Source organism: Ambystoma mexicanum, chromosome 14, assembly GCF_040938575.1.
Source record: "Ambystoma mexicanum isolate Mex_15411 chromosome 14, UKY_AmexF1_1, whole genome shotgun sequence".
NCBI lineage: Eukaryota > Metazoa > Chordata > Amphibia > Caudata > Ambystomatidae > Ambystoma > Ambystoma mexicanum.
In genome coordinates this window covers 405,248,713-405,276,098 of record NC_090940.1, presented here as the reverse complement: position 1 = coordinate 405,276,098, position 27,386 = coordinate 405,248,713, and the positions used below count along the sequence as shown (strand labels likewise).

Sequence of the window (27,386 nt, the reverse complement as noted above, 5' to 3'; positions counted from 1 at the left end):
GTTTACAGAGGATAAAAAACTTGCAAGAGATAAAAAAAACTAGCCTATTATATGGTTTATCCAGCTGTTCTCAGAGTTAATGCGGATGGTGTGGTACATTCGTTTTCAGATCACCTAAAAGCAATGTCCTTTCTAAGAGACTTGAGCCCTACACAGGAGAAGCTGCCAGATGCCAACAGGAAGAAATATTGATAAGGACTTTGTTGGCCTGTGTTTGAAGTAATTTACAGTTTGTCATTTTTAATTAATAAGATTAGGTTTAATGTAAGTGTTTATTTTTTAACTGCAATTGTGCCATTGGAAAAACATGTTTAAATATGTCTGTGAAGTGTGTGACGTTTGAGGGTCCTTTCCTCTAGTACACACAACAGGAAGAAAAGCGAGATCAACGTGACTCAAATTCCTCTCATTAGGATGCCCAGATGACGACGTTGGCACTCAGATCGATTGGCGAAGAAGGTGCTGCATATATATTTCATAATGGATACCGCGTAATGCTGGAGATGTCAACATTCCATTTTTAAAAAAGTAAGCCTGCACAGAGTGTTGTACTTCTTCGTCGATTTGCTATGCTGCCTCCTCTTATGAACAAAGTTTAAACGTGTAAGTAATGGAAGCTGGGGGCGTAATCAGAGTGCAGTGCTGGCCGTGCAAGTAAATGATTTCTTTGTGCGGAGTATGACAGACCCGGTAAAGCTGCTCTGATCTGCGTATCCTGATGGCAGAGGGCAGGGTGGGACTTTTTCATATTGCAGAATGGTGTGCCGTTCGGGAAACGCATATATAGAAAGACATGTTCTTAGTTTGCTCCGCAGCGTTTATGGCGGAAAGACTGGAGAAATTGCTGACTAACTTTTTACGCCCTTCTCTCTTGACGGTAATGCCAGGAAAATAGATTGTTGAGGTGAAGTGCTGCAGACGCTGGGAAGCGGCCCAGGGAGATCACTGAAGTTGTGCCCTTATTTTCTATTTGGAAGGCGTGCATGATATGCATTCTCCACCCCAGAATTCATATGTGTGCCTGCAGGGAAGTTGAAAGAGCCAAAATACAATATTAGAAGGGATGAAAGCACAAAAGGATGAAAGCAACAGGGCCAAATATTGTATGATTATACAGGTGTACACTAACCAGTTACAGCATTCTGACACTGGCTCATAGCCAAAACTGAATATCACATACTTAAAAAAAATTGTATTAATGAGACTGGAAAGGACTTGAAATGCCATGTTGAGTGTCAGGAAGTCAGGTTTTTTTTTTTTTTTTTTTGGAAGCACAGTCTGCATGGTCAGTTATTAGTGACATACTTTTAAGGTGGATGGGAGTATGCAGCAATGCATCCTGTCCGATCAGACTGAGGTATTTCCAGAAAAAGCAAAAGTTTTAAACATCAGATGTCCGAATTTTGAAACGCTTCCTTATTTGTCCTCCAGTTACTTCCTAACATGAGCAGTATTATTTTCAAATGTTAATCAAAGGTGTATATATTCCCTAAAGAAAATGCAAGGGTAGATAAATCAAGGAGACGGGCTGAGGTGCATGACAAGGATAATAGCTCAGCTCAAGAATACTAGCCTGTGTTGTTTGGAAGCTTTTATTTTTTAAGTGTCATGGATAAGCACAAGGCGTCATATACATACTGTACTGCACAATAAGTGGCATGTGCCATGGATGGCATTCAACTCTTTAGTCTGTAAAAATGATAAAACAGTTATCATGGTAGCAAAGTATATTGTGGTGCCGATGTGAGCAAAAACTGAAAATACCTACCTTTGTTTGAGGGAAGAGTCATATGGAATGTGAGACTCCATGACACCATAATGTTTGAATCTCATCTATCCTTTAGCTTTGAAGGTGCACTTTAATAACAAAAGTGTATAAAGGGATATGATATTTAAGCGCAGAATGTTAAATGCATAGTTTAATGTTATGGTAGATTGTGCAAGATGAATATTATATGCAGCTTGGTGAAACAATGTAAATGGGAGAAATAACTGTTGCTCTTCCTTTAAGTTATGTCTGTTTATATGCTGTGGTTGTTAAAGATGACTTACATAACATACAGTGGGGTTTATAGGGCTGAAGGGGTGTTGTAATGTCAGTCTCTCCTGTGGCCTCATGCCCCGATGCTCTTTTCAACTTCAATATGTGGTTGTATGTCCTTTTTTTAATTTATTTATTTTTATTTTATTTGATTTATATTTCAGGTGAACCTGTAATTTTATCAAAGGAAGTCTTGCAAATTTGTTTTTGAATAGTTTTTCTTTTCAGGTTCTTCTAAAAAGGTTTTCCAGGTTCTTTCTAAAAAGGCTTTCCACAGATCAAAAACTAGGTGAGTAGTGCGGGATGCGACAGCCACCAAAGAGGTCGTCGCGCGATTTGGCCAATAAGCTCGCTGCATGAAAGTTGCCTCATTTAAAGGATGGTCTCGTTGATCTGTGTGAAAGCCAGTTCGACAAGGGTCACCATGGCCATCGTCCACTGTGTGGATTCTCCGGAGATTAATCTTTTCCACATATCGTCTTCCTGGGCCAACAGGGGGTTCATAATCAGTGGTAACAGATAAATGATTCTGTTTTGTTTGGTGCAGGGACACGTTAGCACCAGGTGCCTGAGCGTTTCCACGCTCTCCGTGTGTTTACATAGTCGGCAGGTTTGGTTTTCCGCCATGCCTCGAATGGCGAGTATTTCTTTTGTCTGCAGTATGTTGAGTCTCGCTTTCATGAACAGCAGTCTTTTTTTCTTTTCTGGAAATTTGCTGACATACTTGATTGGCACTTTCAGTTTGTTGAACGTGGGCGGAAGGTGTTGTAATAGTTTGTTGTCAGCTGCTGCCTGCAACTTCATGATCCAGTCCCTTTCTTCGAGTTTGCGTTTGATTTTATCCGGATTTTCTTTTAGATCTGTTTCTGTACATGATATATCCGATAAACTTTCTTCTCTGATTTTGGCCCATTTTTTGAAGGCGGCGCAGTTACCGTACTCCAGTTCTTCTTTGATCGAAGCGTATATTGGCAGGTAGTCGGCTAAAATGATTTTTCTGAATAGTCTCATTCCACTGAACTCAGCTATCGATGCCAATGATAGCAGTCCCAGCTCTCTTCTGATAGCCGCAATTGCCGTTGATTTAGGTAGCCCTAAAGAGGCTTTCCAGATCATACCTTCTATTTTGTTCCATATCGTCTGAGGCATGCTAAGTGAGGCCTCTGTTCCAAAGATTAGCGTCGGCACAACTTTCGATTTGTAAAAATTAATTGCTGGGCTTAGCGAAAATTTGCCAAATTTCCTATCCAGTGTTCTCATTTGCGCTGCCAGTCTCTTCGCTTTGTCCCAGATTGCTGCTTGCATTGCCTGATCAGTTTTTGAGTTGTCTAGTTCGAACCCTAGATATCTGATCTCTTTGACTTTTTCAATTTTGATGTCATCTAAGTGCCATGACTCTGCTCTTGTTGGTTTTTTCGATTTTTTCTCAAGTGTCATGATTTTTGTTTTATTTTTATTAATCTCTAGATGATTTGTCGCAATATATTCTGTAAGATTTGTTAGTTTCCTTTGCAGACCCACCTTAGTCTGGTCGATCAAAATTACGTCATCAGCGTATAGTAGGCGGGGGATGGTGGTTTTCCCTATTTTTGGCGGAAATGTTCTGATGTTTTCTTCAGCATATTGCAGGTCACCAAGAAAGGCGATAAAGAGCGCTGGCGCAAACGGGCAGCCCTGTTTTACTCCTCTTTTTACCTGGATTTCGTCCGATAAGGTGCCCTCTTGATTAAGCTTCACTCTTACAGTTGTGTGCGAGTGTAGTGCGATTAGAGGGTCGAGCACTGATTTGGGACAATCCCAGGCTTCCAATTTTTTCCATAACATGTTTCTATCTATTTTGTCAAAAGCTTTTGACAGGTTAACAAACGCCAGATAGATCTTGGGTGCTCCTTCTTTTACTTTGGCTTTTAAGATGTTAATTATCAAGGTGTTGATAGCTGTTGGTCCATATTTTTAGAAGCCGGTTTGTAGAGTGTCTTTACACTTTGCTGATTTTTCCCAAATCCTCCACTGGTCCAGAATGATCGAAGAGAAGATCTTTCCCATAATGTCTAGTAATGCGATTGGTCTATAGTTTACTGGGTCTTCCCGACAACCCTTCTTATGAATCGGGACGATAACTGCTTTTAGCCAGGACTCTGGGATTTGTTGCGTTCTTTCGCATTCCTCGAAGATTCTTCCAATCAGTTCTGCCCATTCTTTTGGAAATTGCTTGAGGGTGGTGTTTGTTAATCCATCTGGACCTGGAGCTCTAGATGATTTCAATTTTCTGATTTTTAATTCGATAACTTCCGAGTTTGAGGTGGATACCCAGGTCGTGATTGCAGTTGTTTTAGTCTGTTCTACTGATTCCTTGGGCTCTTCAAACTCCCTTGATAGGTACTCGATCCATTTCGCTTCTGGGACAGCATTTATTGGAGCAGAGTTCGATGTAAGGCTGTTTTTTTTATTAATGAAGTTGCTAGATTTGTTTGTCGCCAGTGTTCTCAGAATTTCTTCAGCGTCTAGTTGGTATTGCGCTGCTCTAGTTTCTTTCTGCCAATTTGCGTATCTTTTTACTTCAGTTTTCCACTCCCGCCAGTCTTGTTCTTTTTTTGAGTTTTTTGCCCTTCTTTTTAGTTTGCGCCCTAGTTTTCTTTGTTCTACCAGCTCTTTGTTATATGCGTGGGCAGTGTGTGGTTGGGACGTGCTTCTGGCTCCTGCCGGTTTCTTGTATGGCAGCAGCAGAGCGAGATAATTTGGTCTCTCTTTATTCTTGCTTAGTTGGTTAGCTGATGTTTTTTCCTCCCAGACCGATTTTATTTGTTTGAGGTTTGCTTCCGTTAGACATAGCCGTGTTTGCTGGGCGTTCGTTCCCACCGTGGCCGAGTAGACCGGTTTCCTTGGTTTCCACCCATGCCAAGTGCATGTGAGTAGGTTGTGGTCGCTATTAGCCGTTTTTATGACTTCAAATCTTGTTATGTTTGTTGCTAGGCCGCGGAGATGAAGCTGTAATCTAACGTCGCTTTAGAGGCACTTCGTTCCCAAGTTGGAATGTTCAATTGGCTGGGGAATAGGGCAGCTGTATTTTGTAGGTTTCTCGAGCTGATTATTTCCATCCAGCTTTCCCACGTTCCAAAGCTGCGTCTGTCCACGTTCCCTGATTTTCTTTGTTGCATTTTGTGTTGAGGTCCCCACATACCATTATGTCTATTTCATCAAACTCTTCATATAGTTGATCGATGGTCGAACTCATCGTTGAGCAGAACTCTTTTACGGTTGTTCGTTAGGGATTCCAGTAGCAATTTATAATTGCCAAAATGTTGCGTTTTATCCTCTTGGCGTTCTGGGTAGATGGGGACCATGTGGTAAGGGTCACTAACATTTCATATGATTCTCTCCATTTCTTCGGCACTTCGAGACCCAGGCCGTTTTTTATCGCCGTTAGCAGCCCAGATGATGGTCTTCCTAGGGGTCCCCTCGTTGCTGCTGCGATTTCCAAGCAGAATCCATCCAAGGTGGGTTTCTCAAGCAGCCATGTCTCTTGTAGACATAGAATGTCGAAGAAACCCAAGTTCACATCTCCCGGCGTAGTTAGGTGATTGTGTCCTCTGGTGTTCCAGGATCCGAGGATGAAAAGATCCTTGTCGGGCCGTTTCTCGATGGTCGACGTTGTTCCCACTATTTCGAGGCCCGGCCCTGCTCGCTGCTATTTCATAGTTTTCTTAGACCAGGTAGACGTAAACCAGTCCCACGGGCCTCTTGAAGGTCTGAAGTTCCGTGTTTTTTGGGGGCTCTTCTGGTCGTTCACTTTTGCGATGGAATGTCTAATTGGCTGTGGTGTTCGATTTTCTTTTCCACTCCTTCCGTTTGGTCCAATTTCGTGTTGATGACGATTGTCCACGTTACTTCTTTTGCGCGAGTTTGGGTCTGCGTGGTTCAAGGACCCTCTCTGGTCTCGTGAGTCGTCTCTACGGTATTGTTTGATTTCTTCATGCGCATTTTCTTTGTCCTTCGTCTTGTTCCATCGATTGTGCGCGTATAGATCTTCTGTTTTTGAGTGATAGTGCGCTTTGTAATTTCTGAGTTTTGTTATTTTCCAGTCTTGCTCCTCTCGTTTGGTCTTTGTCATTTCAGTCAGCTGGAGTCCCATTGATGCCATTTCCTCAAAAACTGCTTTGTCCATGTGGATGATGCTCTCAGCCTTTACATGTAAATAGGCTTTCGGCGTCCTGCCCTTGTGATAAGGCTCTACCAACTCGATGTCTCTTGACCTCACGTCCCTAAGGGTTTTTGATTTTTTCATGATCTGAAGGATGGTTGGTCGGTTTAAGATTAAATACTCCTTTGTGATAACTTGTTGTTTGAGTTTAAATAAGCGGGTGTAACTCTTGTTTGTCGTTTCCTTTTTCCTCTTTTCTCCCACGGGAGATTGGAGTCTCGGATTACTTCTATCTCTCGAACTCTCTTTCCGTCTCGATGGTATGTTTGCTTTCAAATACGTGCCGGTGGACATGATTGCATCGCCTTTCTTTCCGGATTTGTCCTTTTGTTTCGTTTCTTCCCATTTGGTCTTTTCCTCACTCGAGGCTCCTTTTTCTTCACTAATGATTTCTACTTCCCTCGTTTATTTGGCTGTTACGTTGGAAGTTACGTCTTGTTTTCTGTTATCCGGGTCAGTAGATTCCCGGTGCTGTGTTACATTCATTAGCGGCGAGTCTGTCATAAATTCTTCCACTGTTCGTGGAGATCTTTGGGTGGTGTTCTTCGGGGAGCAGGGATCATCCAGGGTTACAATCTCATCTGTTTTCCCCTCTCCTTTTTTTAGAGTTATGACCAATTGTCCTGGTAGTAGTTTAGTGACTCCAGGGAGTTTGCCGGATGTGCTCGCTCTTATTTCTTTTTTTTTGTTTATACAGAGGTTTGTCTGGATCTTTTCTGTTCTGTCTTCCGGGCCTTTTATCCCACTGAGCACTTTCTGGATTCGGGCTTCCGGGCCTGTTGTTCCACTGTGCAGCTTCTGTGTTTGGAGTTCTAGAGGATTTCCCAGGTTTGAACCCTGAGGTGGTGTAGGGTTTCTAGTTTGTTGTTCTAGACGTTCAATTTTTCGCTCAAGCGCCTCGATTTTTCTTTCCCAGTTTATTTCCTGGATATTTTTCTGTGTTTCTATGGCCGTTATATAGCTTTCAACATGGGCCATTTTTGCACTCATATTTCCGAGGATTGCTGTATTGTCCTGTATTTCATTTTTTAGTGCTTCATATAGTTTGCAGAAAGGCGCTAGTACAATTGACATTGCCGACATGGTTGCTATCATGTCCGGTTTCTGGTTTGAGGTGTCTTTGTGAATGGCCGCGGCAATATCGCTTAGCCGGCGATTTTTAGGAGAGATTTGGATTTTCTCAGCTCTTTTTGACATACCTATACTGTGTGGGCCCCGGTGTTTTGTTTGTGAAGTAGGGTCCTGGCTTGTTGACGTTCTCCCTGCCTGTAGCTTCCGAGGTGTCCGTTGGAGTTCCCAGTTCCTTGTGGATGGTAAGGCCGCTGTTTGTAGTTCCGTGACCAAGTGCGGCTTCGTCCATACAGGCCGTTGTTCACTGTCATCTGTTAGGTCCACGGGTCTTTGGGTTTCCTCTGAGGACAGGCTTGCTATATGATCTTCTACGGTTGCCTTTGTCCTTTCGTCCTTGTTTGTCATTGGGGTTTTTTGCTTCTTTTTGGGCTCTGAGTTTGAAGTTTCAGTGTCCGACGAGATCTTGGGATTGGAGGATTCCATTTGTCTTTCCCGAGGCTGATCCTCTTCCCCGCTCTTGGACTGGGCTTTGGTTTCTCTTTCATTGCTGTTTTCTGTGCAGACTGCACCGTTTGGTTTTTTTCCCATCTGTGTGGCGATTTTGGTTTGGGTATCGTCTGTTTTTCTTAGTTTTGATCCTGGCATGATTTCTTTCGCTATTTCGAGCATCTCTGCATCTGATACCTCTGAGTCCACTGTTAGTTTGCGTTTGTACTGTTGGGTAAAGAATGTTTTTAGGGGGCAGGATAGTAGCGGTGCCGGAAGTTTTGATGGTCTTTTTCTTTTAGACCATTTTCCTTCTTCTCTACTTTTTGTGGTCAAGTCTTTTGTACCCCTTTTTTTTCTTGAGTTGAGGGTGCCTTCCGAGGTGTTTGGTTTCTTTTAGATTTGAGTTTTTTTCTTTTTTTGTTGATTTACACCGGGTTTTGCACTCTCGTCCTCCGTTTCCTTGGTTGAGTCCTCCTGGTCGCTTACTCTGTGTGCGTCCCCTCGTTTGTTATCTTCTTCAAAGACTTTGTCACTATCTCTATCTGGGGACGACTCACCGGAACTGATTTCAACTGGTTCCTTGTGTTCCTTTACCTGATTTTTGTACACAACTGTTGTGTTTCTCTGGTCTGTGTCTTTGCTCTTATGGTCTGAGTGGATCATTGCCTTGATGTTCAACGTTTTCTTAGGGCAGTCCATATTTTTTGCTGTTCCCACGGGGGAAAGCAATGTCTTTTTTGTTCCTTTCTCCACGTTATTTTGGATATGCACATTTGCATCCACTGAGGCTTGGCTGCCAGGTGGGTTGAAGCATTTCTCACAGGGGGTGTTACATGTAAGGGGAGTCCACCCGCTGGCTGCTACATCGACGTTGTTGTGGATCAGGTTACCCACTAGCACCTCCAAACTCGGGGTCTTCCAGACGTCGTCCATCTCCTCACTCCGCCCTTCTCCGCCCGCCCCACAGCAGGAGCCTTGTAAAGGTGGTGGCGCCGGTCGTCCTCCGGCAACCCTGACGCCACCACCACTCGTCTCTAGGACGGTTGCTAAGGCCCCCGCTGCGTCGCGGACGATTGGGACGGCAACTGGGTCAGGTATGCTCTTTTTCTCTCCCGCCCAGCCCGGCGTGGCAGGGGCTCTCTACTTCTTCCACCTCCGTCTCCGTCTCTGTCTCTGTCTCCACCGGCTGGTTTCCTCACACTCCGCACTCTGCGGGTGCTGCGTCGGCGGGGGCAGGGGCGGATCTGGCAGGAGGTCTCGGGCTCACAGTTTCAGGCGCGTTTGCGCTCGCCGGCTTCGAGACCGCAGCCGCAACCCACAAAGCTGGTAAGCTTGCTTGCCTCTGATGCGTTTTCATTATAAGCTTACCTCTGGGGGTTCTTACTTTTTCCGCTCTTTTGGCCACAGCCCCCGCATCCACGGCGTCGGCCTCCGGTGCTCTCATTTTCTGTGTTGGTTTAGACGTTGATTCTCCGTGTTCCTCCGACTCCCGGTAGGTCGTCTTGGCCTTTCCTGCTGGGGGTGTGGGAGGACGCACTTCAGGCTCCATCGCGCTTTTACTCCGCGTCTGCAGCGGACTGCTGCAGACTGCTCTCACCTCCGCTCACCGCTCTGCGGTGTACTGGGCTAATTAACCACTTCCTGGCACAACGATGTGGTCGGACTACAGGACTGCTGCAGACTGCTCTCACCTCGGCTCGCAGCTCCGCTCACCGCTCCACGGTGTACTGGGCTAATTAACCACTTCCTGGCACAACGATGTGGTCGGACTACAGGACTGCTGCAGACTGCTCTCACCTCGGCTCGCAGCTCCGTTACTCGAAATGTTACTTGTTTTCTATTTCATGGAGTTCTGTTGTCCTCGCGTCCGCTTGGGATAGTGCCCTTTTGTTTTATCACACTATGCAACCATTAGCTATAATGCTTGCACAGATTTGATGTTGTTAGACGGCCCTTAAATGCACTATGATTCATTAGCCTAATTGTGGCAATGGATTGTTGAAGGTCCTTTACATTATAGTGGGTATTTTGGACAGATGTATATATACTATGTCTCTGGTTTTAGATTACTGAAGCAGTTCCCTTGAGGCGTTGTTTCAATGCGCACTTGTGGGATAGGAGATGCATTATTTCCATATTAGTAATGTTAAAGCGGTAGAAATACTCTGTGTCAAAGGCTTTTCGCTATCTGTCATAAAATATGAACAGGTTGTTGCTTGGTGAGGGATGTTGCTGTTAGGTTATGAGGGCAAGCCGAGAGAATGCATGGTGTGTGTTTCTCGGGAATTAAATATTAATTTTGGTGGCTTTCAGTTCTGTGTAAGGAGAGTAATTCAAAGAGTTTAGAAAGCAGGATATTCATACAGTTCGAGAAGGAAATTAGGAATGGGCAAATTAATAATCTAATGTAGTGATTGGATTTGGACAGGGGTAATTAGATTGTTCAAATATGTATGCGGGTATGTACATGGTGCCACGCAAAGTATTGGAAGGTTAGTGAATATGATTACTTGCATTGCTTTGGTACTATGATCTTTAAATAGATGTAATGTTGATTGTACATAGATTGCGTGATATTATAAAGCTTTGTTTCAATGGAAATTATACAAATTATAAGGAGTAGGCTTATTAGGTATTAATATGTTAGTATTTGGGACTGCTATTTATATTTGGTTGTGGTATGGTTGCCGGCTTACTGCTCCGCAGGTTATGTTAGTTCTAGTTAGGTTTCTTAATGAGCGAATAAATAAGTCTAGTTCGGTTAATAATGGTCAATATTTAGTTTTAAATGCTCTTTCCTGTAACCTTTATGTTTTGTTTATTTTTTAGCTGTCATTTTATTTGCTTCTGTTTTTTTTAAGGATACGTCCTTTTTCATATAATTTCCTAGTATGTTCCTTATATGTAGAGATCTTTGAGTATAATGCCTCGGTTGGCACAGTCTATCAAAATGGGGAGAGAGAAGGAAAGGGATAGGAGAAGGATGGGAACCTGCAGTAAAAAGGGAACATATGCTCAGTGTGGAAGGAGATTGTCGAAAGGAGCAGCTTATCTGACCCTAGAAATCTAATTCATCTGAGATTATGGCAGTAAATATAACTTTTATGAGTTGGAATGTCAACGATGTCATTAATCCTATTAAGCAACGGGAAGTATTGTCAATGATAAGTAAGCGCAAACCGGATATTGTATTTCGGCAAGAGACCCATTTAAGAGGAGATCAAGTGGGGTATATTTTAAATGGTTTGTATGTGAAGGAGATTCCAAGCGATTTTGCAAGTAACTCTCGTGGTGTGTCCATTCTCTTCAAGAAGGGTATAAGACATAGAACGGATACTGTATGTGTTGATCAGGAAGGGAGGTATGTGGCTCTAAAATTACATATTGAGAATAGATGCATGGCAATATTGAATATTTATGCGCCCAATGTGAATCAGGATATATTCTTTGAGAAATTGGGTGGAGTTTTAGCTAACTTAGATTGTACTGATATTGTAGTTGGAGGTGATTTCAATACCACAATTTATATGGTTAAAGATAAGACTACTCAGGCTAATCCGTATGCTGAGTCAAAAGCAAGGAAAGGATTTATGAGATTGCTAGACAAATGGGATTTGCACGATATTTGGTGGTATTATAATGAAGAAAGTAGAAAATATACTTTTCATTAATTGGCTCATGGTACGTCTTTGCGTATTGATTTTTTCCTTGTTAGGAGGAGGTTGTGTGGGGACATTTGTAATGCTTCAATTGGGGAGGATGTAATTTCGGATCATGCACCAGCAACAATGACCTTGGAAGAGGAGGATTGTGGTTTGAGGCCTAGAAGGCAATGGCGTTTGAATGCACAGTTGCTTTTGGACTGAGTTTGTGAAACACTAAATATCGCTGTTTTTGCAGGATAATTTGTGATCAGTGGACTCTTTAACAACGTCTGGGATGCATTGAAGGCATCATTGCGAGGTAAAATTATAAGCTTTGTGTTTTATCGTAAAAGTCAACGGGAAAAGGTTATGGTTGAACTAGAGGTTGTTTATAAAGAATGTGAGGTGCGGTATTGTGACGGTCCCAGTGATGAGCACATGTTAGCTATGACTCGAGCAAAACGTGCCTTTGAGTGTGAGCTCCATCATAAGGCAGAAATTCAAATTTTCTATTCTAGACAAGCTTTCGGGTAGAGGGGTGAAAAATCTGGGTCTTTGTTAGCAAGCCGCATACGGCAGAGAAATTTGTTAGGAAGCCGCATACGGCAGAGAGAGAATAATAAGCAGGTGCTTTTTTATTATGGATGATAGAGGAATGAAGAAGAGAAAGAAAAAATGTGTGAGGTATTTAAGCAATATTATGCCTCGTTGTATAAGGATGATGTAACAGTCTCTGAAACGGAAATTAAAGATTTCTTGAGTAGAGTGGATATGCCAGAGCTTACCGAGCAAGAAAGATTAGGCCTGGATGCGCCTTTAACAATAGAGGAAGTTCAAGATTCCATCAATACTTTGTCAAATGATAAATGTCCTGACCTAGATGGTTTTCCCATAGAGTTTTATAAGGCCTTGAGTCAGATTTTATCGCTTTTGCTTGTGAAATTGTATACAGAAATGCTGGGTAATGAAGCAATTGCTGAATCAATGCAGACGGAATTAATAACGGTCATACCAAAACCAGGGAAAAATCCATCGCTATGTGGGAACTATCGGCCTATATCACACTTGAATGTGGATGTTAAAATTTTGGCAAAAATATTTGTAAGAAGATTAAATGGTTGACCCCTAAAGCTTGTTCATAGAAAGCAAACAGGTTTTGTGAGTGGAAGAATAGAAGTGATAACTTGCGCAAGCTGCTTGATGTTATTTATCTCAAGAGACATTCAGCTGATGCATATGCAGCAATGAGTATAGATGCAGAGAAAGCGTTAGAAAGGGTGAGTTGTTTTTTTTTACATCAGGTTCTTCTTAAAATTAATTGTGGACCACTTTTTATTAGGCTGTTCAGAACCCTATATGGAGGTGCTAAAGCGATTGTAACTGTTAATGGTAGTCGGTCTGATTGTTTCCAAATTCAGAAAAGGTACTAGGCAGGGATGCCCTTTGTCCCCGCTATTGTTTGATTTGTTTATTGAGCCTGTCGACACTATGCTTAGAAATAACCCTAATATAATGGGTATTCCTTTTGGAGAATATGTATCAAATGTCCTTTTATATGCAGCTGATCTCCTAGACCCGGTCTCAAACCCTGAACAGTCTTACCCTGAGCTCCTACTGACATTGCAGGAATTAGGTAGATTTTCAAATTACAAAGTTAATGTTGCCAAAACTTTGATTTATCCAATTTCTGCGGCATGTCATAGGGGGTTGTTTAATGTTGGTGGGGAGATATGGGCTGATTCGGGTCTTAAATATTTGGGATTGGGAATTCATGTAAATAGGGACATTGATACTTTACTTGCGTACAATATTCGCTTGAAGATTACAGAAATAGATCAGCTTTGTGGCAAATTAGAGAAGTTGAAACTGAGTAAAGTTAGTGTAGTTAAAATGTCACTTCTTCCGAAATTATTGTATGTTTTTGCCATGCTCCTCCTGCCACTTTCAAATAGTGTGTTAATGGGTATTAATAAGTCTATGAGCAGGTTTCTGTGGGGTGAAAGAAACGGTGTGAATTATGAAAGATATTTTTTATAAACCAGTACATCTTGGTGGGTTTAGTTTTCCTGATATAAAGGCATTATCATTCGGCTTTTACTTTGCGTGCACTGCATCATTGGTTGGCGAATACAGAGATTTATAGCACGGGTTGGATTAGAATTGAAAAGGAATCTGTCTCTCCCACACCATTAGACATGCTTTTGTTCATGGATAAAAGATTACCGATTGCTACCACTCCACCTTTGATAAAACAGGTTGTGAAGGAATGGCATAAAGGTAATGAGATAAATACACTTAGAGTCAAGGGGCTGTCACCTCCTGTCTATACCCTAATATCTGTAACACACAATCGACAGAAGTATTAACTTAAAAAGGTTATTCCTACATCTGAGTCCCTATGGATAACTTGTTCGCCCTGTGTTGATTTCTACATATGTAGTTGTCTCATCAGCCCTGGTGTTCGCTGGTGTGACGCCTACAAATGAGGTGTAGAAATCCTCTCTCACTACTTTCCTGTGCTTAAAAAGATTAAGTGCACACTCATGGTGGTCGGTTTTCTTCTTTAATATTACCGCCCCCAATGTGTGTGTCTTATCAATAATAACAATTCTACCGATAGGTCGGTAAGTATTTAAAAGTACATCTGTAGAGGTCTTTTTAAGTAAAAGAGGGGACTTGTGCAACAATTTTCTAGCACGGGCTAATCCAACATCCTGTTCACGTCCTGTTAGACCAACAATGGGAATAAGGGGAACTGTGCAACAAACTTTCTCAGCACGGGCTAATCCAATGTGCCTAATAACGTCCTTTTCAGAATAACAAGGGGAAATGTGCACATTTACCACAGTGAATATGCATTCTAGACACTCATACATCGCGATTTGTATTATAGGGCTACTAGAAACCCATTGAAGAGTAGAATCCAGATACGTGGATCAGGAAGGGGAACCCAGACTCACAACAGGTAAAGTGGGTTCCACTTCCTTACCAATGAATTGGCAATTAAGATGTAGTGGCTTAGAGACAGAAATTGTGAGAGCTATTCCATTCTGAATTCACCTTTAGGTACCTGACCTGAGTAAAATCACAGAAGACACTCCACACCAGGATCCTATTGCCACTCCTAACTTATGACAGATGCACTACCAGTGAGATACAGGCCACCACAGGTAAGGGGGAACTAAGCCCACAATACATACTTACTTACCCACCTTCATTAAGCACTCTAAGAATAAAGGTAATGATATCCAGGGTGAAAAGTTTTTATTGTGTGAAGATTCATGTCTATGGAAAAACCAGGCTGTGAAGCAGAATAATAAGGTTATATCATGGGTCTCATGGCAAAATGCAGGTATTTGGGGAATTGGGCAGGTCTTTAACAGTCAGAATATGGTTGACTGAGTTTCTATGCTTTAAATATAAGCTCAAGGCAACTGAGATTTGTCGCTATAATGCTTTGCAGGAGCTTTTTGGTGTATTGTTTTTGCCGTTGAATGCTGCTGTGCATGCACCGCCGGCGATTTTCCTTCTTTCTAAGTCTGTACCTTTATCTGCGTCTACCTTGTATATGCCGATTACACCTTCTGCGTCCCAGGTGGCTCCACAATGTGGTAGGGCAAATTGGGACTCTGATTTGAATAATCCATTGTCAGATATTGAATGGAATCGCGTGTGTGCGGGTCCTGTTAAATATAAGGTGGATTTGGATTTCAGGGATATACAACAAAGAATGAATCACTATCTATACTGGTCACCATGGAGAATGAAATCTTTCAAGTTGAGTGCTATAGACACCTGTTGGAACTATAATTGAGAGATGGGCAGCACGCTCCACATGCGGTTATGTGGAAAAATACAGATATTTTGGGATAATGTTTTCCAGAGATTGGAATTAGTCTTGGGCTTACCTATATCTAGAGAGCCTCTCCATGGTGTGCTAGGTTTGATTCCATTGGGTATTGGACTAACAGCAAAACATTCAGGTTATATAGAGCCCTTTTCCTAGCTAAAAATCATATTTTTAAAATTTTGGAAAAGTGATGCTTCTCTGAATACTGGGTATTGGTTGCAAGGTTTGTCCCCGCTATCCAGGAGAGAGAGGGTGTCCTTTAAAGCAAAGGAGCAACTTGACAAATATGAGAGGATTTGGGGAGCATTTAATGATCTTTATGCTTAGTTATCTATTGTAGTCTAGGAGAGTTTTAACATTTTTGTTTTCTTTTTCTCTTCATCTTCCTTTTTCTCCCATTTTAATTTCAATCCTTTATTGTGCTTTATGGATACAGTTAATATTATGGAATTACATAAGTATTCTTTGAACATTGTGTTATTGTATTATATTTTGTTGTCAATGTGTAATATTAAATGTATAAATAAAGTTTTGAAAAAAAAGAAATAAGGTTTCACACCATTTTAGTTTTCTTTCAGTTGGTTTCCAGGTGGAGGAGTGGTGTTTGTTGTTCTTCACCTGATTTGCCTTCTCGCTGTCCCCTGCAGATTAGTTAGTTTTGTGGGCATCTCAGGGTTTAAAGGCTTTGCCAAGGGGAAACACGCCACTAATAGGTTCCCACTTGTGCAAAGGGGAAGAAATAATGTCTCTTCTAAAATACTGCAGCTATAGGAGGGAGAAAACCATTCCCCTTCCTCAGCACTTTGAAGAGTGGACAAAAGGCATGGTTTTTGCTAGGTTTTTTGGACCGAGAATCTCCACCTGTTGACATTCTGGAATTCGCTCCAAGTTTTGGATCTCTAAACCTGCTGCAGCTTGAGAGATGCAGTCTTAAATACCCTATTTTCTTTGGGACTTGGTAGTTTCTAAGTAGTTGCTCTCTCAGGCGGTTTTGGAAATAGGCAAAGATTGGTCTCATCAGCCATACTCCGTTTACCCAGGACTGGATGTGATTTTAGCAATGGGACTTGGCCACAAAGGGATTGAAAAATAAGAACCCTCAAAGGGTTTCACCAAATGTTTATTGCTTTACTTTTGGGTAGGAGGAAAGGCAAAGCAAAGCAGAGGGGTTAAAAAAAATCCCAACGTGTTTCTCAAAGTGGGTGCCTTACTGGAATTCCGAAAACAAGTAAAAATCAAAATAAAATTACATTAACAGGGATTGAAATGTGAACAATACACTAAAATGCTCTCGATGGTTATATCACATTTACACCCGGGGAAGGGCCATTGGTCAATCAGGTGGCTGGAACAGCGGGCGAGAATATACATTCTCTGCCCGCTGTGCCAGCCACCCGAGGACCTTCCCGGGTAGTGCCATTTTTTTTAAATGTGGGTAGGCAACAGGGAAACTTCGACCTGTCTTTCTGTTCAAACAAAAACAATCACCTTCTCTAGGAAACATTTTGCCAGTGCTCTAGAGTGAGGTTCAGACAAAGTTTAGGCAAAAGAAATCTACATTAAATCTCTTAATTAAACGGTGTGTAAATGATGATTGGCTCAGCCACATATGGTATCAAAATACATCTTTTGCTTTCTGCCATTTGTTAAAGGGGCACTCATGGTTATGTTGCTCTTAAACATTGAAAAAATCCTCTGTTGAACCTTCGAGAACAATAGACTTGCACAATGCATCCCTCCCATTGCACCATTGAACTATTTAACTCGGCACAAACACAATTCTCCAATTCGCCTCTGTGCGGTAGAAACGCTCCAACACAATCTTTTCAAAGCAAAAACACAAGATTCCCACTGCAGGATTTTTGTATTAGTTTTCACCACATGGAGCATTCTTAAACTCTGAACTGTGTTACTGCATGTTAGAGTTGAAGAATATGTACCCCCAGTATTAAAGTTTAATATTGATACATATGATAAGCATTCCGGTTATTGCTTTAATAGCAGAGCTAGAAAGATCTAATTTAAAATGTCTCCCCACGGCGGTAAATTGGCAAGATACTTACAAGTCGGTTGCTGTTCTCTAAGGTTCAACTGGAGATTACTTCTTTAAAAAATGAGAGCGCCCCTATAAAATCGTATTCCTGCAAATGAGTGGCAGATACCCAACAAGTCCAAAGTTACTACACTACATATAATATGTAGTTTTATCAAGCGATGTCAGCTGTTGTATCACAGGTGCGATGTATTCACAACTGCAAGTGTTTTTGTAAACATGTTTTTTCTTATCATTCAACTACACATCCCATATTAGACGCCTTCCATTCCCTAACTCTTGCACATGCTTTCCAGATACCCACCAGCTGTCTTTTCTTACAAGCCAAACTGTGAGGGGTGCAGATTTGTGGTGCAAGGTGCATTGTGGGCGATTAAGGGAGGCCTAATGCATGCAGAGGTGAGTAGAAGGATCCTCCCTCTTGTGGTTGGCTGGGCATAAAAAGTGTGGCTTCATTCTGTTTGCCAAAAATAAGCATGTTTACTCCAATTTGCAAAAATGTTTATTTCCTGACGAGGTCGGTTTTCGGTCCCTCTGCATTTATCTACAGTTGAAGGTTTATGCAATCAACGAACAAGTTACTCTCTTACCTGTTAACGTTCTTTCGATGGGATGGTCCGACAACGTATTCCATATCTATGACCGTAATCACCACAGCTGTGCTGCTTCGGAAAATCTTCGGCGTCTGCGTCCTGCGTCGATGACGTCGATACGCCGCCCTCGAGGACCTCCTCCGACGGCCGACGTCACTGGATGTTATAAGTAGGACGCACAACGCCCGTAGCCTCAGTTGTAGTTTTTTCCCAGAACGTGTGCCACCAGTCTTCTGCCAGTCTGACACACAAAGCCTTGCGGAAACGGAAGCTGCAATCGCATAAGAAATTCTGGAGCGAGGAAGTCAGGGAGGGAGCGATATGGAATACGTCGTCGGACCATCCCATCGAAAGAACATTACCAGGTAAGATAGTAACTTGTTCTTTGAGGGGATTGGGTCCTCCGACGTATTCCATATCTATGACAGACTCCCAAAGCAGTACCAATGCAAGGAGGTGGGAAAAGAATTAAGAAAACAGAAATTTAGCATGCCCAATCAAATTGCAGAGTAAAGGACCGCCTTGCCAAAGGCCAGATCCTGCCCCCGGATGGAACCGAGGGAGTAGTGACGTACAAAAGTCTGTACCGAAGCCCAGGTGGCTGCATCACAGATTTTACGAATAGGAACACCCCTCTGCAGGGCAGTAAGAGGCAGCCATACCCCTGGTAGAATGGGCTTGTAAGCCTACCGGTGGGTCCTTACCTGCCAAGCGGTAACACTCAGAGATAGCCAAAATAATCCAGCGAGATAAAGTATGTTTCGTCACAGCTTGTCCCAAACACTTTCCAGCGTAACCAATGAAGAGTTGATCGTCCACTCTGACCCGGGACATGCATGAAATATAAAAGCTTAACGCTCTCCTAGGATCAAGCCTATGGAGCCTCTCCTCTTCCTTACCAGGATGTGGAGGAGGATAAAACGCCGGAAGAACAACCTTCTGGCCTAAATGAAATTACGACACCACCTTCGGAAGAAATGAAGGACGAACTCGAAGGACAACCCTGTCCTTATGAAACACAGTGAAGGGTGGCTTAACTGAAAGTGCCTGTAACTCACTCACTCTGCGAGCGGAAGTGACCGCAACCAAAAATACAGTTTTAAGAGTTAACAGTCTCAAAGGGCAGGAATGCAAAGGCTCAAACGGCGCACCCATCAGAAACTTGAGAACAAGGTTCAAATCCCAACCGCGCACCTGGAAAGGTGACTGAGGGAACACATTAGTGAGCCCTTTCAGAAATTGAGAAATGTAAGGAATTTTAAGATAGGAACACTCTTCAGACGAGCGCTTAAATATGGACAGCGCCGCCAGGTAACCTTTAATGGTACCCACTTGAACGCCCCTGTGGGCCAAAGAAAGCAAAAAAGACAGAACCATGGGAATGTCACATGCAAAATGATCCACGTTCTTAACCCTGCACCAGTCGCAGAACTTACGCCAACGGCAACGGTACAGGGACTTAGTTGCGGGCCGTCTGGCCGAGAGCAACACCTCCATCACGTCTTCAGGGAGGTCCCAATCCTTATACCTCAACCTTTCAGAAACCAAGCGTGAAGGTTGAGGGATCTGACCTTTGGATGGAGAACCTGACCCCCCTCTCGTGAGAACAGATCGTCTCGGTAGGGAAGACGACGTGGGGGGCAGATGGACAAGTCGAGAAGGTCTGGGTACCACGTCCTCTGGGCCCACGCCGGAGCAATGAGGATCAACCGGGAACCGATCCTCCGTAACCTCTGCAGTACTTGCGGGATGACGGGGACTGGAGGAATCGCGTACAGGAGTGGGAATGACCAATCCACCACAAACGCGTATCCTAAGGCTGCGTTTGGAGGAAATTCCTGTGAGCAGAACCTCTCGCACTTCCGGTTGACACTGGAGACGAAGAGATCCACTTGAGGGGTCCCCCAAAGGGCGAAGATCTCCAGGAGAATCTCATGAGCCAACTCCCACTCGTGAGAGATTGCGCTCTGCCTGCTCAGAGCGTCCGCTGTCTCGTTTTCGTCTCCTGCCAGATGAACTGCCGAGATTGAAACTTCCTGCTGGATGGCCCAGAACTCGAGCTGCATCGCCTCCCTGCACAGAGGAAGTGACCCTGCCCCCCCCTTTTTGTTGAGGTAGTGCATGGCCACTGTGTTGTCTGTCAGGATCAGGACATTCTTTCCTCGCACAGTCAGCAGAAAAGCCTTCAGGGCTAGCCTGACGTACCTCAGCTCCAACAGATTGATATGGAGTCCGGACTCCGACGGAGACCAACGACCGCTGACTGTCAACTCGTTGGCATGAGCTCCCCATCCCTTTGAGGGACGCGTCCGTCACAATCGTCACCTCCGGCCAGGGCAGCCAAAATGGAGCCCCCCTCATCAGAATGCCTTCGTCGGCTCACCACAGAAGGTCCTGGGCGACTGAGGACAGCAGCTGAACAGGGTCCGACATCCTGCCGGAGGACTGAGACCACTGGAGCTTGAGTGCCCACTGCAAAGGTCTCATCCGCAACATGGCCTCTGGCACCAGAAGAATGCAGGATGCCATGAGGCCGAGCAATCTCAAGAACTCGAACGCTGGGAGACTCTGGGCAAGTTGAAACTTGTGCACCATCTGCTGAATGTGATGAGCCCTCACCTGGGGAGGAAAACACTGCCCAGGGACGTGTCGAACACTGCTCCGATGTACTGGAGTCTCTGAGTTGGTGTTAAATGGGACTTCTTTAAGTTGAGGGAGAAGCCCAGCTTGTGGAGGGAGTGGCAGGTGACTGACAGATGATCTAGGACTTGCTCGGGAGAGCGCGCCCTTATCAACCAATCGTCCAGGTAGGGGTAGTAGTGAATCCCCCCTTTCCTGAGGTGCGCTGCCACCACTACCATGAGCTTGGTGAAGACCCTCGGGCGGAGGTCAATCCGAACGGCAGGACCCGTAACTGAAAGTGCGAGTCGCCAACCATGAACCTCAGGTACTTCTTGTGCTTTGGATGTATCGGCACATGAAAATAAGCGTCCTTGAGGTCGAGAGACACCAACCAGTCCTGAAGCTGAAGGGCCTGGAGGACTTGAGAGAGAGTAACCATCTTGAACTTGTCCTTCCTGAGGAGTTTTTTCAAACCGCGCAAGTCCATGATGGGTCTCAATACCCCGTCTTTCTTGGAAATCAAAAAATAAGGGGAATACCATCCCTTGTTCCTCTCCGCTACAGGCACCAGTTCTATGGTGCCTTTCTCCAGCAGGGATTGAATTTTCTGCGCAAGGAGCGGATCCGGACTCTTCAAAGAGAGATTCCCCGTGGATCGTCTTGAAGCCTCTGCCGGAAAGGAACCCACACATCTGAAGTAATGGAGCTCCACTCTGCCATGTCCCATGGTTCCCCCAACTGGCGAACCATGGGACATGGCCTCATGACTGAACTGAAGCGGCTGCGGCGTTGCCTGAGGGCAAAGAGGCAACAGCCCGAGCGGTCTTGGCACCTCAAGTACCTTGTTTCCACCTGTGGCACTCCTACGGTGGCCCCTTTGACTGGCAGCTCCTCTCGCTTTACCAAAGGATGAGTAATAACTGTCCCCTAGGACGAAAAGGCAGAGGTTGTCGAACTGTACCCAACGACTTTGCTGCAGCTTTTGAGGTCTGCAACCTCTCAAGGCTCTCGTCAGGCATGCTGCCAAAAAGATGTTCCTCGTCAAAGGGCATGTTGAGGAGCTGGGCCTGCACATCAGGAGCAAACCCCGACTTCCGCAACCACGCAAACCTGCGTATCACGGTGCTTGCCGCCATGGACCGGCTGACGCAATCTGCCATGTCCAAACCCGACTGAACGGCCTCACACATGGCATCCTTGCCATCCAGAACCATGGCAAGGAAACCATCTTGTTTGTCCCCTTTGGGAATATGTTCAGCCACCAAGGAAACACAGTTCCACAGAGTGTGCGTGAAACGTGACCAGGCACATATGGAGTTGGCCGCCTGAAGCGCCATACCCCCTGCAGAAAACACTTTCTTCGCCCAGCCGTCAAAACGCTTGTCGTCCCTATCAGGAGGGATGGTAGGGTACAATGCCTGCTTTGCCGGGGCCGAAGCCGCCTGCATCACCAAACTCTCCGGAGTAGGGTGCTTGGACAAGTAGCAGGGGTCGCTACTGGGTAGGCGGTATTTTCGCGGCAAAGCCCACTGCCGAAAGACTCTCCGGAGCAGTCCAAGCCGCCGCCACCCTCCTCTGTAGAGCCATATGAAACGGCAGTACCGGGTCAGTTGGTGGACAAAGGTCGAGGATATCCGTAAGGTCATCCTGAAGAAACTCCCCTGGGGGAGCAGACCATCCCAAGTACTCGGTGACCCTTGACATAAGGCGCCGGTACAAGGAGTCGGCATGAGTGCCAGGCTCAGGCCTACAAAACTCCACCTCCGGAGAGGTGTCCAGCCCACTAGCATCGTGCAGGGACTGCCTCAGGTCCTCAAATTGGCTATGGCCCGAGAGAATCTCGTCTGGCACCGTATCAGGAACCTTGCCATCATCAGAGCCCTCCTCCACCTCTGAAATAAACTCAAGATGGCGGTAAGAAGGCACAGAATGGGAACCAAAGCCATGCTTGACCTTGGCCACAGCCTTTCTAGGGGGTTCCACCGAGCCACAAGGGTACCCCCGTCGACTCAGCCTCGAAAGGCATCGAGTGAATCAGCCTCGACGTCGAATGCGGCGTCGACAGCATCGACGGCGCCGACACAGTCCTTGAGGCCCGGGCCCCGAGCTTGTCGCTCGACGGCCGGGACGCCGATGGCGTCGACGACTTCTTCAAAGCCGGGGCCTCGAAAGAGTCAGTCGACGACCGCGGCGCCCCCGGCGTCGACATCTTCCGTGAAGACACCACAGGTTCACACGGTCTCGAGCGCGTCGAGGACCGGGACCTGGACCGGGCATGATGAGAACGATTCACCTTGTCCGAGCGGGACCTCTCCCGCAAATGATGACGACCACCCGAGCCCGAAGGCGTGCGAGCGGTGTCTCTCGACTGATCACGACCGACCCTACTCGGAGGCGTGGACGGACCAGTGCCCTGCGATTCGAGAATCGCCAACATTGTCTTCCCGAAGGAAGCCCACTCCTCCGGCGTCGCATGCTTGGTGGGGTAAGCGACCTGCCGACGGGCGGAGTCCTCGGATGAGGACGGGGAAGGTGACCGATGACGGCGATTCCGGGCGTGCCTCGAAGAGGCAGAGGAGTGGCGAGACCGACTCCGGGACCGAGACCCACTGGACTTCCGACGACGACGCAGAGTCGCCCCTCGAGTCGTCCGTCGAAAGCCCCGCAGACCTCGACTTCCGGGGCTTGGACACCTTACCTACCGATAACTTCTTCTTGCGCTCCCGCAAGGCTTTAGACGTGAGCGACTGGCAGTCGGCAAAGTCATCCGTGTCATGGGCCTCCCCGAGGCACCAGAGGCAGGCATTGTGTGAGTCCGTAACCGACATCTTGGACCCACAGTCCCCGCACTTCTTAAAGCCTGGGTGCGGTGTGGGAGACGGGGTAGACATCCTCACGAAGAAAGACTTCACAATACCAAACAGGTTAGAAGAACCGAGAAACAACAGAAACTCCAAAGAGTCGAGGCGTGCCGAAATTCCCGAAGTGAACACGTTCGCGGAAAAAACAGAACTGAGGCTACGGGAGTCGTGCGTCCTACTTATAACATCCAGTGACGTCGGCCGTCGGAGGAGGTCCTTGAGGGCGGCGTATCGACGTCATCGACGCAGGACGCAGACGCCGAAGATTTTCCGAAGCAGCACAGTTGTGGTGATTACTGTCATAGATATGGAATACGTCGGAGGACCCAATCCCCTCGAAGTATTATTACATAACCAAACATTGCTCGGTTGATCACTTTCATCCAATTAGACTCATGACTGTTGAGTATTCATTCCAAATGGCAATGTTACCCGGAGAAAATAATAGAATGTGAAAAATGAGAACATTGTCAATCTTTCTTGCCTCGCTGTCATCTGGCATTTCACACTAAAGGCAAGAGAAAACTGTCACCTGTTTCTCATGTATCAATTGTTCCCACTTCTATGTTCAGGCTGCCCACGTCACTCTCGTCCTTTTGGAGGGAAACCCTACTGTCCACTACAGCCTCTTTCACCACTCTTTCTTCACCAACCGAATCGATTTCTCATGTTTAAATATTTCCGAACAGGTGATCTATACCCGAAAGACACGACTTAATACTTCATGTGTTCTGTCTGTCGATGCAGTTGTTCCTCAGAAGTGACGTTTCTGTAGAGCTTTTTTGTAGCCACTGCTCTGTCCGTAGTTATCAGCGGTAACAGTAAAACTGTTCAAGAACGATCATACGTTTTCAGACGTGGATATTTTAATCATCCAAGTACATTTTTTGTCAAACAACGAATCGAACTCCCCGTTGGACACAACATCCAAGCCCACATTCTGTCTGTAAAACCAGGCATTCTGATATATATTAATTGTGGTTACAATTAGAAAAATAAGCAATGTTAAGTATTCAGTGGGCTAGCAAGCCATGACCTTGTGCTCATGATTGGAATGATGGGCGCCCCCTGAGGACCACGCATCAGGTCCTGGCACAAAGGCTGCACGGCCCATTTTAAAAGAGGAGTTTGCGAACAGAGATGTTTGGTACTTACCTAAACACTGAATTCCGTCCAAAGCCACTCGTGTTGCATTCTCGGCCGCATAAAGAATCACTGCTGCACAGTCCTACAGGGAGAAAGAAAAGCAACATCATGGATCCCCCCTGATGGCTCAAATGATGGACCCAAGTGGTTCCAGTCAATGCAGCATATGCTAAAAGCAGAACTTGAATTCTGTTGAGAACAGCCCACCTTTCCGCTTATGTGCCCTTGGTCGCAGGCCTTTGCCACACTGTACACGTACTGCCGACTTGCCATCAAACTTGTGTACATATCCGCCATCTTCCCCTGCATGAGCTTTGAATGTGCGAGAGAGAAAAAAACATGTTAACATTCACCAAAATACCATTTTTAATTTTTAGATCCAATCAAGCACATTGCAATCTTCTATTGAATGCATTCTCTTAGGATTGAGATTTTATGTTAATTAGACTTACTGAAAAAACTTTAAAAAATAGACTAATGCTAAACATATTCTACTAGGATAGTGTAAAAAGTAAATATGCCTTGTGTCTACTAGGACAGTTAAGGCTATCTAAGTTACTGCATCCTTCTGCAAATGGGAACGATTTCTCCCTGCACTGTCTGCACCCGGATACAGTGGATCTATTTGACCTGTTCATTGTCCAATTGCCAAGGCGGCTTCCCTTTGCAGGTGACTGGTTAAAAAGAACAAGTTACTTTCTTACCTGGTAACGTTCTTTCGATGGGATGGTCCGACGACGTATTCCATATCTATGACATGTAATCACCACAGCTGTGCTGCTTCGGAAACTTTTTTCGGCGTCTGCGTCCTGCGTCGATGACGTCGACGCGCCGTCGTCGAGGACCTCCTCCGACGTCCGACGTCATCCGATGTGATAAGTAGGACGCACGACGCCCGTAGCCTCAGTTGTAGTTTTTTCCCCCAGAACGTGTGACATTAGTCAACTGCCAGTCAGACACCAAGCCTTGCGGAACGTAAGCTGCAATCGCAAAAGAAATTCTGCAGCGGGGAAGGTAGGGCGGGAGCGATATGGAATACGTCGTCGGACCATCCCATCGAAAGAACGTTACCAGGTAAGAAAGTAACTTGTTCTTCGAGGGGATTGGGTCCTCCGACGTATTCCATATCTATGACAGACTCCAAAAGCAGTACCAGAGCAAGGAGGAGGGAAAGAATTTAGAATCAAAATTTAGATTAGCCAATCAAATAGCAGAGCAAAGGACCGCCTTGCCAAAGGCCAGATCCTGTCGTCGGATGGAATCGAGGGAATAGTGGCGTACAAATGTATGTACTGAAGCCCAGGTGGCTGCATCACAGATGTTGCGAATACGAACACCCCTCTGCAGGGCAGTAGATGCAGCCATACCCCTGGTAGAATGGGCCCGCAAGCCAGCCGGTGGGTCCTTACCCGCCAAGCGGTAACACTCTGAGATGGCCAAAATAATCCAGCGAGACAAAGTCTGTTTCGTCACAGCTTGCCCCAAACGCTTTCCAGCGTAACCAATAAAGAGTTGATCGTCCACTCTGACCAAGGACATGCGTGAAACATAAAATCTTAAAGCTCTCCTAGGATCAAGCCTATGGAGCCTCTCCTCTTCCTTACCAGGATGCGGAGGAGGATAGAATGCCGGAAGAACAACCTTCTGGGCCAAATGAAATTCCGTCACTACCTTCGGAAGAAAAGAAGGACGAACTCTAAGGACAACGCTGTCCTTGTGAAATACAGTGAAGGGTGGCTTAACTGAAAGGGCCTGTAACTCACTCACTCTGTGAGCGGAAGTAACCGCAACTAAAAACACAGTTTTCAGAGTTAACAGCCTCAAAGGGCAAGAATGTAAAGGCTCAAACGGAGCACCCATAAGAAACTTAAGAACAAGGTTTAAATCCCAACCGGGCACCAGGAAAGGTGACGGAGGGAACACATTAGTGAGCCCTTTCAGAAACTGTGAAATCAAAGGGAATCTAAAGTAAGAACAATCTTCAGACGAGCGCTTCAAGATGGACAGCGCCGCCAGGTAACCTTTAACGGTACCCACTTGCAAGCCGCCTGTGGGCCAAAGAAAGTAAAAAGGACAGAACCATGGGGATGTCACATGCAAAAGGATCCACATTCTGAACCCTGCACCAGTCGCAGAACTTACGCCAACGGCACAGAGACTTTGTTGCTGGCCTTCGGGCCGAAAGCAACACCTCCATCACGTCCTCAGGGAGGTCCCAATCCTTATACCTCAACCTTTCAGAAGCCAAGCGTGAAGGTTGAGGGATCTGACCTCTGGATGGAGAACCTGACCCCCCTCCCGTGAGAGCAGATCGTCTCGGTAGGGAAGACGACGTGGAGGGCAGATGGACAAGTCGAGAAGGTCTGGGTACCACGTCCTCCGAGCCCACGCCGGGGCAATGAGGATCATCCGGGAACCGAACTTCCGTAACCTCCGCAGCACTTGCGGGATGACGGGGACCGGAGGAAACGCGGACAGCAGCGGGAATGACCACTCCACCACAAGCGCGTCTCCTAAGGCTCCTTTTGGAGGAAATTCCCGCGAGCAAAACCTTTCGCACTTCCGGTTGACACTGGAGGCGAAGAGATCCACTTGAGGGGTCCCCCAAAGGGCGAAGATCTCCAGGAGAATCTCCTGAGCCAACTCCCACTCGTGAGAGATCGCGCTCTGCCTGCTCAGAGCGTCCGCCGTCACGTTTTCGTCTTCGGCCAGATGAACTGCCGAGATCGAAACTTCCTGCTGGATGGCCCAGAACTCGAGCTGCATCGCCTCCCTGCACAGAGGAAGTGACCCTGCCCCCCCCCTTTTTGTTGAG

At 45.6% G+C, this 27,386-nt stretch overlaps 1 protein-coding gene across 1 annotated transcript in view; it reads right to left on the bottom strand.

Annotated features, from left to right (window-relative positions):
- IVD (isovaleryl-CoA dehydrogenase) overlaps positions 1 to 27,386 on the bottom strand; it is a 919,837-nt gene that overhangs the window by 94,165 nt on the left and 798,286 nt on the right. The window contains exons 11-12 of the mRNA XM_069637537.1: positions 24,779 to 24,883; positions 24,581 to 24,653 (exon numbers count right to left, since the gene is read on the bottom strand). Coding sequence (XP_069493638.1) covers positions 24,581 to 24,653; positions 24,779 to 24,883 — 178 coding nt within the window. The remainder of the gene's footprint in view (positions 1 to 24,580; positions 24,654 to 24,778; positions 24,884 to 27,386) is intronic.